General features: G+C 36.8%; 1 protein-coding gene across 1 annotated transcript in view; it reads left to right on the top strand.

The window, feature by feature from the left end:
- Nucleotides 1-16,072, top strand: part of GLRA3 (glycine receptor alpha 3) — a 70,788-nt gene that overhangs the window by 17,448 nt on the left and 37,268 nt on the right. Inside the window, exons 3-4 of the mRNA XM_009483052.2 lie at nucleotides 12,321-12,544; nucleotides 15,516-15,598. Of these exons, the coding sequence (XP_009481327.2) occupies nucleotides 12,321-12,544; nucleotides 15,516-15,598 (307 nt within the window). The remainder of the gene's footprint in view (nucleotides 1-12,320; nucleotides 12,545-15,515; nucleotides 15,599-16,072) is intronic.

The following is a 16,072-nucleotide window of genomic DNA, read 5'->3' as shown; positions in this document are numbered from 1 at the left end:
AGCACTCTGGGTGTACATTTTTAACTGCAATAGCCAAAGTAATCACTCAGCATGAAGAGCTGTGCACTCAGATTTTTTATACATCATACCCACACTGCAAAGAGATATCCTAAATCATATCCAAAAGAGTTGAAACCATTTTATAATACGTTAAAATTAAACAGGAAAAATATATAATTTATTAAAAGAGTTTGTAAGAATCTGTTTTCTGCATAGCATTTTTCCTTTTCCAAAGAGAATATACAGCACACTATCAAATATAGTCATTAACATAGATAGAACAAGAGGTATTATGAGGCTGTGAATCAGGCTTTAATGTTCTTGAAAAGGCAAAATGATCACAGCAGATTGTATGCTGGCATGCATTTTTTACTGACTTGCCCATCCCTGTGTCATTACTGGCATTACAAAGATGGTCCCAGATCTTTTTTTTCCCCCTAAATCCATCTAGATTCTCATACCAATTTACACAATAGTAAAACTCAACATCTCTCAGACAGTTTGATTTCTTCAACAGCACAAAATAACCCTTATGACTTCAGAATCTGTCTCACTTATCACGTAGTCCTCAGCAGGCCCAGTCATCTCCTACAGCACAGAAACTGGGTTCTTGTGGTGGGTTGACCCTGGCTGGATGCCAAGTGCCCACCAAAGCCACTCTGCCACTCCCCTTCTCAACTGGACAGGGGAGACAAATATAATGAAAAACCTCGTGGGTTGAGATAAGGACAGGGAGATCACTCAGCAATTACCATCACGGGCAAAACAGACTTGACTTGGGGAAAATCAGTTTAATTTATTACGAATTGAAACTGAGTAGGGTAATGAGAAATAAAACCAACCCTTAAAGCACCTTCCCCCCACCCCTCCCTTCTTCCCAGGCTCAGCTTCACTCCCGATTTTCCCTACCTCCTCCCCCAAGTGGTTCAGGGGGACAGGGGATGGGGGTCGTGGTCAATTCATCACACGCTGTCTCTGCCACTCCTTCCTCTTCAGGAGAGGACTCCTCATGCTCTTCCCCTGCTCCAATGTGGGGGCCCTCCCACAGCAGACAGTCCTCCATGAACTTCTCTAATGTGGGTCCTTCCCATGGGCTACAGTTCTTCATGAACTGCTCCAGGGTGGGTCCCTTCCACGGGGTGCAGTCCTTCAGGAGCAGACTGCTCTAGCGTGGGTCCCCCATGGGGTCACAAGTCCTGCCAGCAAACCTGCTCCAGCGTGGGCTCCTCTCTCTCCAGGGATCCACAGGTCCTGCCAGGAGCCTGCTCCAGCGTGGGGTCTCCACGGGGTCACAGCCTCCCTCAGGTGCATCCACCTGCTCCGGTGTGGAGTCCTCCATGGGCTGCAGGTGGATATCTGCTCCCCCGTGGGCCTCCATGGGCTGCAGGGGGACAGCCTGAAGACCATGGTCTTCACCACAGGCTGCAGGGGAATCTCTGCTCCAGCACCTGGAGCACCTCCTCCCACTCCTTCTTCACTGACTTTGGTGTCTGCATAGTCGTTCCTCTCACATATTCTCACTCTTTACTCCAGCTGCAGTTGTGTCCTGCTGGATTGGGGTTTTTTTCCCCACTTCTTAAATGTTATCCCAGAGGCGCTACCGCTGTCGCTGATAAGTTCGGCCTTGGCCAGCAGTGGGTTTGTCTTAGAGCTGGCTGTCATTGGCTCTGTAGACATAGGGGAACCTTCTAGCAGCTTCTCACAGAAGCCACCTCTGTAGCCCCCCCGCTACCAAAACCTGCCACGCAAACCCAATACAGTTCTGTACCAATACAGTTCTATACCTTCTCTTAATCCCAAAGCACTTTCATTTGTCCCTTCAGCTAGTCAACAATCTTACCCAGGAAGCACTACCCTGCCATCTAGATTCACCAGACAAGTGTCTCTAGACAGGGTTCTACAGATTGTTACCTCTCTCAAAATTGCAGGTAATCCCAGGTCACAGGCTTCTTTGCTCCTGTGCCTCTAGTGCTCCAGCTTGCAGAGGCTTGTACTTTCTCAACAGCTTCATCCAGGGCTTTTGACACAGAGAAGCCAACAAAAATCAGCTCCCTCTAGCTGCAGCCTTCTCGACAGTTCAGAAAGGTCACAACTTGCAAGCCTCTACAAAACATTATCAAACCCTAGGAGCAAATTTAATCCCATATCCTTCTTTCCCAGAAAAAACAGCCAACTACCTCCACAAGACATTTCTCGTTGGAGACTGTGAGCCAGTGTGAACAGATATTGATCAAACACTTTATCAAAATCATGAAGATATTGAAGATGAATGAAAAACAAATATATTGATACATGTAACTGTGAAAAAGTATGTATTCACTATTTATTCTTTACGTGTTTTTAATGATAAAACAATAATCTTCAAAAGCCCTTCTGGGGAATCTGAATTCATTCTCTTGCTTTAAGAAATAAGCAGTCTTTACATTGCCAGATCTTTTAGTCAATAGATTTCTTTTTCAGTTAATAGATTTCCAAAATGTAAATGTATAGGAACATATGAAAGCTAATTTATTGGCATAACAGGATTAGTTAAAGGAAATTTCTAGTCTGCTTTCCATCTACAAACATTGTGTGCTACAATATGTGAGATCTCTCACAATCTTCTTTTTAGTTGCTCTATCTTCTTTTATAGATTTAAATTGAATGAGGGTTTAGCTACTTGACTCCTAGTAGGATAGAAGGGATAGAATACTGAAAATTTGGTGTTTCTAGTGATTCTTTATTAGTTCCTGGTTTTGCAATATATTTTTCCTTATTTTTGTGAACGTGATGAAACTGTCTATTCTACAGTTTCAGAATACTGAAAATATAAAACACATAATTTACATGCCTTGATATGTTATATATAATTTATAATACATATATATAACAACACTTTTCAAAGTATATTTTCATACTTTACATTGGTTATGGTTTTCATTAATTTTGGATAATTTTACTGTAATTTTTAAATATTTATACTAGACCAGTGTAACAAGACTGTTTCCCAGCTTAGCAAAATGTAGGGAAAATGTTTCAGATTTTGCCTGTGACTACTGTTCTGGTATGAGTGTAGTATTACAAACCACAGGTTTTGAGATCTCTCAAAATAAGGTTAGGATTGGCTTTTCAGTGAGTAACTTCTACTTCCACCCCCTTCATCATGGACATAGTGGAAGCCCATGAACTTGACATTTCTTCTTCTTCCCTTGCTACTCATCTAGACCCACATGCACTGGTTCACAAAGTTAATTTTTTCATGAAAGGAGCAGGTTAGCAAATGGATACTGAATGGAGTTGTGTCTGTTCAAGTTTTATTTAATTGCGTAAGTGCATTTAGTGTTTTAAGAGTCCCTGGGTTATCTAGGCTGGTAGACATATCATAGGATTGCAGGAGACATGCATCTTTTTGAATCAGCAGCCAAAAGGCAGAATATCTTAGGGTTTTTCAAATGCCACTAGATATTTTTGTGTAGACAAACGAATAGTTCTGTTTCTCCTCAGTACTGGTACAGTTCAAATCCACATTAATTTTATGTGTTGCCATAGCATCAGTGTAGAACCTCTAAACCAACATGATTTTCCTGACAGACTTCCTGGTGCACTTCATGCCTATCAAAAGATTTAAAGACAACTCATATCTAATCAACTTTGTTTAAAGTTAGAGATACATCTCTTCCCACAGCCCGTTTTAGCAGGCTTTTAAACTGCTGGAGTTAGCGGGCCCTGCTTCTGGACTTGAACTAGTTCAGCTTTACCTTTTATTTTACTCTACTTACCCTATTCTAGACAATGTCATATTTACCTACCAACAGAAGAAAGGCTGCAGGGAAAGTTAGTATGGAATTCCCAAATTCCTATTTGATCTAGTGAGGTTGTATTTCACTGGGGAGATGAAACTGAGGATGATTTCAAATACATGTTTTCAGTAAAGATTTCTACTATTAGTACATTCAGTCACTCATTGAAGCTAGTCATATTCTAAGTGCTAACATATAAAATATGTTAATAATAACATGAAATATATAGCACCAAAAATTCATCTGAACAAATCAATAATCTCTGAAAAACTCAACTTTTCATTTAGCAAGAAATACCTTCTGCTGTTAGAGCAAAAACGTCTTCAGGGACACATCATTTATCTGTAGAAAAAAAACCAGAATCTTTTGTCAGCTCAGAACATGGCAAAGATCAATGAAGACAGAGGCTTAGTGCATGATATTTGTTCATGTAATTGTCATGTCCATTCTCATCTAATCCCTTATACTACTGCTTGAAAGTGCAAACATTTTAAAAGCCCCTGGGACAAAGCTTTAAAAAGCAATTGCACTGAACAAGTTGCAAAATGTGATTTTAGTGTAATGCATTAGGAGTTGGGAACACACAAATTCCATTAAGAATAGAAGTAGTATATTCAATCTGCAGTTAATAAATATTCTTGGACATGCAGTAAGACCTGTGACAAATGTTATTATACAGTATGTCAGTACTGTGTTTGATTAATTTTTTAAAGAGTAAACATCCTAGATGTTAACTAGCTTTGACTTTTGATATGATGATTATTTGTTACTTGGTGCACAAGTAGTGAATGCACCTATTTGCTGAACTCTGAATTTTGATTTTGTAAGGGAATCTGAGAGGTCTGATATTACAGGTAGCAATTTGTAAGTCCTAGTTTTAGCTAGTTGTTTGCCAAGTAAGTTCTAGTTCTGTTGACTTCAATATGAGTTATTGCTGGGCAGTTATTGGAGTCAAACTGCAAAGGAATTAGGCAAAATCTAAATAAAACTTTAATAAAACTATTCACAGGACACCCACCTGGATACTTAGTAGTTCAGAAGCATAAGAAAAACAAATAAAACCAAACAAAAAAACAAACCAAACAAACAAACAAAAAAAAACCCCACAAATATTAAAAATATTAATGAACACTTTAAAATCTGCTTTTATACATCCACGGACAAAGAAAGAGAGAGCTCTTCATCCAAAATCCATCAACAATCTTTTCTGAATAGCTCAAATAATTTCCTAAAGCTTCCTGAGATCAGAGGCAATTTAACCCTCACCCAAATCCCGAAACCATCTGGCCTGTCCTACTTAATGGAGGGGGTAAGAGCACCCACCATTTTCAAACTAGTCTAGGATTAGAGCTTTTATCCAAGAGCTGAACAGGCCTTATTGCTCATCCTCAGCCTGCAAGGGCTCAAGTCTAGAGTTCCTAATCACCAACAAAGTGCTTAGCCAACTAACTTGAGGCAGGACTAGACAGGAAAGTTTTCCATGTCGTCATGTATGGAACGGCATACTTGTCTTTATACAGCAAAATTGCAAGAGTCACAGGATTAGAAAGAAAAATTGCAAGAGGAAGGTTTTCTCCTAAGGCCCAACGATGAAGACATTCCTTTCTGAGGGATGAATCCTGTGGTTCTGGTAAATTCACAAAGTTGCTTCTTACTGAGGGAGTGGAGCAGTAGTGCAGTTGCTCCCAGTGTCTTTATAGGTTCTGTAATTCAAGAGTGAGAACAATAAGGTCACCCTTAGTTTTACCCACTGCCAAAATGAGTTCTGGGAAGAGACCTTCCACATATGGGATTATCCAGGGACAGATCATGAGGAAGGATTCTGTGAATCAGACAAACTCTTTATCATAATCAACAGCGTATCTACATTCCTTCTTGTAATGAATGCCCGACAGCTACTCAGCACAGAAAAGCATGTTCTTAGGGATGTTTGGCATTAGTCAAATTTTGTTACTCTGACACAGATTTGACATGTCAATTAAAGTTAAGTACTCAGCAATCAATTTAAATCACAGTTAATTTCTCTTTAGCTGCTATGGTAAATCTCTGACAGATTAATGAGTTACAGTTCATGGTGGAGCATGGAGTCTGTTGCAATTTTTTTTCACTCATTAATTGAACATCCATACAGCATAGATGTATGCACTACCCTTGCTGCTGCAGTTCAGACTTGTAATAATGCAAAGACATAATAAGAAATAGAGAGTCCCCTTATTTGCAGTAATAAATCATGCCAGTGAAAAGATCACCAACGTTTATTAGCATGAGAAGCAAAAGGATGAGCCATTTCAGTGCAGTCTAAATTTATTAATAATTAAGGGTGTTTTTGTCCTTAGATTTAAAGTGTTTTCTCCCTTTAATATTTACCTTTGGATATATTTACAGATGGCAATCAAGTCATCAATCAAGTCATAATACAAGTCCTTTGTATTACCAGTTTAAAGAAATCAAACTTTTCCTGTCTACTCTCACAGAATTGGCTATCCTGCCCAGTCCTATATCATCCGTTTCCACACCTTCTTCTATATATTCTTTTTCTGAACGTGCATGACTGCAGATGAGGCCTCACCATAAATAATCTCAGTAATCATGGAATTCTAGCTATTAAGCATGAGGAAATACAGGGGAATCCTTCAGATTACACAAACTATATTTACATTTCTCACATGTCAGTGCAAATTTCAAGGGTCTTCTCCTACTTTGATTTTGTAATGATATTGGTAACCTGCATGGAAAATGACTTAACAATTGGAGGGTCTTACTTAAATTTAAATATTTGAGTCTCTATACTAGGGAAATTTCATCAAAGGCATATTGAAATAATTAGCTGAATAGCTTTTTGGTCCAGTCTGAAATTTTCAGATATGCAAAGGGAAACTAAGGAAACTCCATCAGTTTACCCAAAGTAATTATGTTACCTAAAGTGCTTGGTGCTTAGGGCCAGTGAACAAATTTAAAATTGAAATATGTTATTACCACAAAGTCCTAATATGCCACAGGGGGTCCTGTCTGATTATACTAATCAAGGTGGCAATAAAAAGCATGTCAAGTTGCATGTTTTTCAGAGACTGAGATAACAACTTCAGAAAATCTCACCAGGAAAAATTAAAACTATTAATGCGTTCTGTAATATAGTAGCTTTTCGTGTACAGCAATAAGAACAAGAAAGCAAACTTGAGAGAGAAGACAACTATGACAAACAATCTGTATCCTTCAAGTCTGATCTTTTTACTACCTTTCTATCAGTATAACAAAACCCAAAATCACCCTTCACTTTTTGTGAAATTTTCTAAAGTAAAAAAAAAAAAAATTAATTAAAAATTAATAAAAAAAAATCTAGCTATGATAAACCAGGAAAATATATGTTGCAAGGGGAACACTCATCATAGAAATGGCAAAATAAAAATGTTAATATTATGTTTTTACTGCTGTCCCATAGCAGTATCAAGTTGAGTACTATACTGGATTGTGCAGAACTCATCTGGTTCAGAAAATAACCATTTTTGACTTAGTTTTCCATTTTATCTTCCAGTTGTAGATTTATTCTTAAGTCTAACCTTTTATTACATAAAAAATATAATAATAAAAGGTAAAATTGTTAAGGCCTTTTAATTAGCCTGTTGCAAGCAACCTATTTAACAAATTACATCAAGATTAAGAAGTTGAAGTATTCTGAAGATAAAATGTATAAGGCAAACATAATATTTTGTAGAATTTTGGTGAAAGATATTTTTCATTTACCCAAGAAAAAAATGGAAAATGAAGTGACGTGCTCTAAAGCATTCATTTTTAGGTTGGTGTACCAAGGATGCTATGCTGAACTATGAAACTACTAATACTATTCCACTAACACCTGAACACCTGAGATAACTCAGCACCTCATAACTTGGTTGGTTGGTTTTGGTTGTTTTTTTTTTTTTGTGGACAGGGTGTGTAGATAGAGGGAGAGGAATGACAACACACACATAACAGTAGGACCAAATACTCTCATTCCCTATGGCGTGATAAACAAATAAAACAAAAAGCCCACTATAGTTACAGAATTATACTTATTTTGAAGTGGCTCTTCAAGACATTGGTTACTTTTTTAGGCCAGGATTCCCTTAGGTCTTATTATTCCTGATACATACTCCTCTCCCTTGTAACATCTACTGAAATCATTTAAATTATTCTCTGTTCCCCCATGCGTCTAGTAGTTCCCTCTAGTTCTGCCTTCCTTTTACTCCAGGTCACCCTGCTAATTTTCATTCTTCACTTCAGCCTTCATGTGAGCAGGTCTGCCCAGTACATCTGTGATAACTTCTGAGGTACAGAGGATCATATTTCAGCTTTCATTACAACAAAGTAGATTCCAGTCTGTGCCATTGTCTGCAAAAAGCTTTTCCAGCATTATGTCCAATGGAGCTGTTAGCAACAGCCTTAGAAACCTGGAAAGGGAGAAATCTAACCGCTGGGGGGCTATTAGTTGGTGCACGCATATAATCCACAAATATGGGGCCTTGCTCTTGGTTGGTTTACAAGAACTTGCAATACATGTCACTGAAATTAGTAAAAATATATTCAAAAAGATCTTTACATTTTTCCCATAATTTGGTGGAAAGTTAATGAACAAATCTTTATGTTTTAGACTAGTAAATGCTTTCTATGCGATTTTTTATGACTTCACCAGAAACTCGAGTATTTTTCAATACAGATCTTTAATGCACGTGAACAAAAAATTGCCATGGTTATCAGTATAAAGCAAAATTCTTCACAAGAACAATATTTTTTACATTGCCTTCAAATTTACTCTTATCATTGTTCTTGGAAAGTTCATAAGATTTCCATGTTAAAATTCTACAGTGAGCTAGAACAAATGAAGCAAGAATCACTTGACTGCATTATGCAAAAGACAAATCTAGATTTCACTTAGATGGATATATTAGTCAAAATTACAATAGTATTTGGAAAAGTATTAGGTAGAGCTCTGGAAGATTATTCATTTATGCATGAAAATTTGATGATTTGGTTCAAATGCCAAGACTCAAAAATTATGAGAGCAAGTGATAGTCAATGCTCAAATGAAGGGCATATTTTGCAAATTTGCTTTTATATATCTCTCTCTCAGATCTAGAAGGATTGCACATACAGTACTTATTTAAAAAAAAAATGCATTAAAGAAAACAGTGAGAGTCAGGCAATTAATATCTTGAGGACTTGTGCAAAAGTTTCCATAAGGCATTCTAGCTATGTTCTGTATGCTATGGGAATATAGCTCTATCTGTATCAATATAATGAAGAAGAAACCAACATATTCTGTAGGTATTTTAGATTTCACTGTATGCTCAAAATTGCTAATCAAAATCTTAGAAATCTTAGTACTGGAGTCCATAATGGCCTCAGCCATACCCTCAGCATGGACAGCAAAAAGCAATTATCCGATCTCCCAATTTTTATTTTATTGAGCCCTATGAAGCAGATGAACAGTATCATGACCCTCTAAGAAAGTTCACCCTGTGGCTAAGGGTTTCACAGGACAGTGGAGCAAGGGCAGACCCATAAATCAGTCAAATTCTGTAGAACCAGGGCACAGTAGCTGTTCAGACGATGGCAGCCTTGAGGTTATAGAAGTGGCTGTGGAAGTCACCACAACTTAAGTGATGATTTCTCTGTCCCCTCAGGGAACCTCCCCCCGCACAGAGTTATCTGAGTTAGGAGTCACCCCTCCAGGCAAGTAGCACATGAGAATAGTAATCCTCTTGTAAGAAAACAAATAAATTCTAGCAGTTTAATTCTGGTCTCTGTGTTTACATCAAACAACCCTACTTGTTTAACGCAGTTAAACCTTATGCTTACAATGTGTAATTGTAAACTGAGATGATTAATAGTTGTCCTTCATACAATAGCAGTCAGAAGTATCTTTTTCCTTTCGCTAGATTAGAAATTTTTTTAGTGAATAATGACAGCCAATTTAAGTCAGACTTTTCAGGGGAGAGAACAATGAGAAATAGATTCAATTGCTTCAATGAAAAATTTAACAAGGATTTTTTTCATCTTAAAAGCTGGAAACAATTTAAACCAATAAACTTTAGGAAAACTGACATACAGAATATCTTAATATAACTTAAACCAGATTCCTCCATTTTTCTTCCTCCATTTTCATTTCAACTTTCTACTATGCATTTTTCACCTGTTCTCTCTTATACATATGAGAAGTCCCTTCCTCTATAAGTAATCCCGTTCATAAACTCATCATATTCTATGGAGAAAAGTAAAATGAATAGACATACTTTAGGTTATGTAAATTAAAAGGTAAAGCTTGGGTTTGGCTAAAGTGCAGATGAAGTCCTGAGAGCTGCAGTGCTCACACCCAGTGCCCCAGGTTTAGAGCTAATGTTTCCTTCAGTGCAATGAATCCCCATGTTGGGACAGGCAGTAAGAGCTGTCACTGCTCCCACATCCTGCTTCTTCCTGGCCTTTTGATTTTATACAGGAGTTTGGAAGGGGAACTGGTACTACATGGTATTTGGGATATCATGCAAAGAAAGAAAGATATTTCAGGGGGTATTATGTCCTCTTGCTGCATGGAAGACACCAAAAGCTCAGTTCTGTGAACACTGAGGCACAAGCTTGTCTAAGGGTTTTGGCTTACTTGAGAAAAAAAAAAAAAAGCGGTTGTTTCTACATCTGTAAAGTACAAATCCCTGGCTCTGGTTTCATTACACCATGGTGCTAATTATGAAAAATACCAACAGCTTCTCTTAAGAACTTTTATGGCTCTTGAGGCCATCACTAGCCATGATGAAAAAGAAGGGAAATTTCTTTCAGACCTTTTCTGAAAGGGTAGTTAATAAATGAGTTTAATTTTTTTTTTTTTAAAAAAAAGCAATTGATTAACAAATCCTATGCTTTTTTCACCAGGTATTTAATGTTTATGCTTCCATTTGGTCAGAGACACTTTTTCATGTCTGCTGAAAACAATAATCTGAATTAATTTCATCCTCCACCTGTAGTTTTCCACTGACTGGTTTTGTCTTGAAAATTTATAAGGTTATATGAATATAAAATCCTCTACTGGGACTTTATGTGATATGCAGTATTTTCTGATTATCCAGCAACAAATGCTTGGTAAGCATGTTTTTAGCATATTTGGCTACCATTGTTCAAGCTGAGTAATTAAATTGACCAAAACAGCAGGATGCTGAAGATATAAAAAAGTATTTCTCACGAGTAAATGTTGTATATTTAGGTTCCTGTTGTCCTTTATTATGTCTGTTGGCATGATTCTCACGACTGTATGACTACATGTTCCAAGTTTCATAAGACCAAATACTGATACAACAGTGGAATTTCAACAGTAGCCACAATTTCTACACCAGTGGGGTTTTAACTAGTTATTCTAACCACTAATAACTACTACCCATAGTTATTGGCCAAACTCTATTGCTCAGCCTTGAATACTTCATTTCCTGTTCTGACTCAAAAGGTTTTCTTTTTAAAATTAATTTGCATTGTCTTTTTTAACAATAAAGTGATGTTATTTACTTCTATTACATTTAGAAATGCCACATAAGCTCTGACAACCAGCTCCCATTTCCCCTCTGCACCTAACATGTCTTTGTTTGTATTTCATTTTTATCTTCTTTCATTAATGCAGTAGTGCAAATAATGAGGAAAATCATATTATGACCAATAAAAGTATAGTCCCTATGTCCTTATGCTCAGTGTCTCAATTCTTTCAGTTCTTGATATAAATTAATGAGATGCTAATATGCACTTTTACTTAAAAACAATTTTCATCTTTCAGAGTAGTAAAGTTTTAAGAAAGTGTGCAGCCATAAATACAACATTGTCTCTGACAGAGAGTATATACAACTCCAAAATGACTTCCAGAAGTTTGAAGCACTCCACTTGTCTTTCCTATAAAAACATCATTCATTAAGACAGGACTATCTGTAGGAATTAAGGTGACTCCGCTTGTACCGAAGCTAATTTATCTCCACCATATTTGAATAGACAAAGAACTTATGTGTCTTTCTCATACAGATCTATGGCAAGGTACTGCTTACACAGTTTTCAATAGGGAACTGAGATACAGAAAGTCTAAGTGGTGTGTCTAAAATACGTAAGAATCAGAGACAAAGAAAAAAAATTAATTGAGGTTTCCTTCCAGTGGGACAGATTCTCACTGCCTAGGAGTGGGAAGTGGGAATGCCTCCACCAGGAGTTGAGCAGAATAAGGTAACTCCATAAAACTCTTTTTATGCTTTTCTCATTTTGATTTCAAGACAAAGCTACTGTAGGGGTAGAGTTATATGGAGTTATATGAACTGTACACAGAGGTTGGGTTTCCTTAGCTTGGGATTTTTTTCAATTGCCCTGAAATGCATCTTTATTCTTATCTATTGTGTCCCCACTAATACAAGTAGGTATCACGCTGGCATTCAGCTAAGTAATTCTTTTGTTATCCACAGATGGACAGAGGATTACATGGCTAAGAAAGGAAATAAAAGCTAAATCCCTATGTTTGATAAAGCTTTGCTTGTTTTCTCTTTCATTCAGGATTACCGAGTGAACATCTTTCTTCGTCAGAATTGGAATGATCCACGTCTTGCATACAGTGAATATCCAGATGACTCTTTAGACTTAGATCCATCCATGCTGGATTCAATTTGGAAACCTGATTTGTTCTTTGCTAATGAAAAAGGTGCCAACTTTCATGAAGTTACAACAGATAATAAGTTGTTGCGAATTTTCAAAAATGGAAATGTACTTTATTCCATCAGGTGAGTCTCTAATCAAATTATTTTTTTTTAGATAGAAGCTGAAAAGGGTACCTAAGAATTACTAATGGATATCTTCAGTTGCTAGTCATGCAGAACTATCACTAAAGCAAATGTGAGTTTTGAATACAGATCTTTATCATCATTACTGTTCATTGTTAATACTAAAATAGAAAATGATCTCTAGTTAGGAATATGCATAGTAAAAACAATAAGAAAAGTATCTTTCCCATCTTAAAGTACATATACTGAGCCTAGAGGAGCTCAGACACTTGCACAGAGCAAATAATCCTGGAGTATTATAATCTGAGCTGGCCTATATATGAGTTTCACATGCTGTAGCCTCCAATGTCATTGCAATCCCATGTCACTTCTTTTTGACCTTTTTGGATATTGCAGTTGTATTTCAACATGGAAACATGACCTGTTTGAGGAAGCAAGAGGTTTAAAGAATAGTTCACTTACTGCTGGAGATGGAGAGAAAAGTGGAAAGTAAACTTTTGAAAAGGTTTAAGAAGCTGTAAGCAGCAATCACATATAAATATTGACAAAATCTAGTTATTCTACTTCTTTTCTCCCCACTTTCCTTTTGTTAATACAGGCATTAGTAGGCGTTTTACCACTATCTTCAAAAACCTCATCTAAAGAGAGACACATGGGATATAAGTATATTAATGCCCCATTAGACATGATATAGATTTGGTATTAATACAGTGACCTACTTGTGCAAAATACTTTTCAAAATAAGTATACTTCTTGTCCACTTAGTGTTTTGCTTTGCATGCTTTTACAATACTGCATTGATGGGTAATTGGGCTTTTTGAAGAGACATCAGGAATCTGTAAAGCAGTTTGTACACTAAGAGAAAAAGAAAGCATTTGTGACGCGTGGATGTGTCAATGGCAAGGGAGTCTCCTTCCTCCTTCCTTCCAGTGCAAGTGGGAAGAATCTTATCAAGCTGACACAGGAAGAAAGGCTTGGGTTAAAATCCCTGCAAGCATTTCATATCCAAAAGGAGGTTAGTCTGCCAGTCTGGGAACATAATCATTCTTCAGTGTCATAACATGTATTCTGTCACTAGAAACAGATGGAAAGCAAGTAGAAAGAATTCCTTCTCTGGACCCAAGTAGAAAGTAGAGCTAAATCAATTATCTCCAGACTGTCTGAGTCACCCTAACAGGCACTGGCAGTTGTTCCACTCTAATCAGATAACTCCTCCTCCTTGCCCTACTCTCTCCAGATATGTACAACTCAGAGTATAGACACCACTACTCAAATGAAGCAAGTTTGGGCTTAAAACTTCAATAGAATTCAGACCAAGTTCATGGTCACATGAAACGGGGGAAAAAAACCAAACATGAGAAATATTATAATATTAAATTATAAAAGCAAACATTGACTGTGATAAAAGCAGATGCCAGAGAGCTCCTGTGTTTCTTATGGAGACACAAAGTTTATGTTGCCATGATTTAATTAGGAACTATTACAATTTCTGAAAGAGATTTAAAATCATACAATTGGCATCTAGTCAAGTTCTTATGCGAATTTGAGTCAGTTAAGCTTTTGATGAGGGGAGACATGCTAATTGCTAATGTGCTGATATTAAAAGGAAAAAAAATGAAGATTTCTAAATTTGCTTTTTCCTTTCATTCCCTGATGTCTCCTTCTCCCCTAATTGCATTGGAACAATTCAGAAAAGAAAATAATGAGAAGTCCCTGATTCAATTAATACTTAATATAAAATACTAAAATATGTACTGAATCACAAAGTAAAGTCCAAATGCGTCTTCTCTGAAATGACTTGCCATGTTACTAGCCTGCTAGTCAGATTTTGCATTTGGAACCATTTTTAATAGCATGGGAATAGGGCCAGGGTCTGACTTCCCTCCCTGGACTGTCTCCTGCAGCTCTGTCACTGGCAGGCTAAACAGAACAACAAAGAGTTGTGAAGAGTTTATAGCAACAAAGAGTTGAGAAACTTTGGAGAGGGGAAAAGTAGGGTAAAAGGAATATACAGCCATGCTTGCCACCTACTGCCCACTTCCCTTTAGCCCCAATGCCAAAACCAGAAGAATGGGTTTAAGAGAGGGGGATTAGAGCACTGCAATTCTATAAAAGTCTTATGTGTCAGGAATTGAACTCAAGCCCCTCAGGTTTTTGGAGAAATTCTATCAGCTGAACTGATAAATGCATAAGGGGCAAAATTTTCATGCAAGATATTTTCTAGCAAGAAAAAAGGTGCAGTCATGACCCTGAATGATTAATGGATATCTAAACATGGCCAGTGAGAAAAAACATGTGCCTTTACCTCTTATATTCTTCTTTCTCACTTCTCTGAGAAGTATCACTCTAAAGTTATTGTGTTGATATAAAATGTAAAAATACCTCTTTTGCCTATAGGTTGCAAAGTATTTCATAGGAAGTATCAGGACTAATGTGAAACAGCTGCAGTTCAAAATTACAGGCATATTTCAGTCTACCATCAATATCACAAAATGTTATCTTAAACCTTTGTGTTGACAATTTAAGCACCTTATTTTAGGATAATAACACATAAATTGTTTTGCCACCATGATTTGCAGCTGACATCTGTTATGAAGTTCTTGCAGATCTGGGTAAATTTTATGTCAAGGATTTGAAATACTGTAACAATACAATAATTCTGCTGTAGCACAAAAAAGCATACTGTTGCTGCATTCCTGTAGACTTCCCATAAAGTTAGGCAACCCTACTGAAAAGTGTGTTTTTCTGAAAGTCTCTAATAATTTAATAATTTTTTTCCACATTGTCATACCAGGCTGAGCGAGTGAAATGTGTTCACCTAATATACACCCCTTTTGAGAGCTTTCTAATGAAAAAATATATTTTCTTCTATTTCTAATGACTTCCAGTGTTTTCATGCATTCTTCCTGTGCAGTTCTATGACATTTTTATGGCATATTTTTCAATTTTTTTTTTTTTTTTGTTCTTTCAGATTAACTTTAATACTGTCCTGTCCAATGGATCTCAAAAATTTTCCAATGGATGTGCAAACATGCATAATGCAGCTGGAAAGCTGTAAGTTTGAGTAATGTATTATCCTATAAACACTTCTGTAAGGATTACAATGCTATGTAGGAGGTAGAAAGATCCCTTGTAGTGGTACAAGAACAAATTTTCAAAAAATAATCATCTATTTTACCAAAAGAATCTTTGAAACATACATGATTTTCAAAGGAGGAGATTCTTTCATCCTTACTTGTACTGAAAATCAACAGTTTTGTGTAAATCTAAAGTTACTACTAAGCTTAAGTACCCAGTGCCAGTTTACCTTTATGCAAAATTTATGCATATGGGGATTCACCATGAAGTCTTCCCTGTGTTCACACATACAGGAGGACAGTAATATGGGAGAGCATAAAGGAAACATGAGAATAAATTAGGGGAGTGATTTATGTGATTTATGTGAATATCCTGAAGTAGATAATAACTTGGTGTCCTTAAAAGCTGGAAACAAGATGATATATACTGGGTACCTGCTCTTCACATTCC

The sequence above is a fragment of the Pelecanus crispus genome, chromosome 4 (assembly GCF_030463565.1).
Source record: "Pelecanus crispus isolate bPelCri1 chromosome 4, bPelCri1.pri, whole genome shotgun sequence".
NCBI classification, from domain to species: Eukaryota; Metazoa; Chordata; class Aves; order Pelecaniformes; family Pelecanidae; genus Pelecanus; species Pelecanus crispus.
The sequence above is the reverse complement of the archived record's forward strand: the minus strand, read 5'-3'. Positions and strand labels throughout refer to the sequence as shown.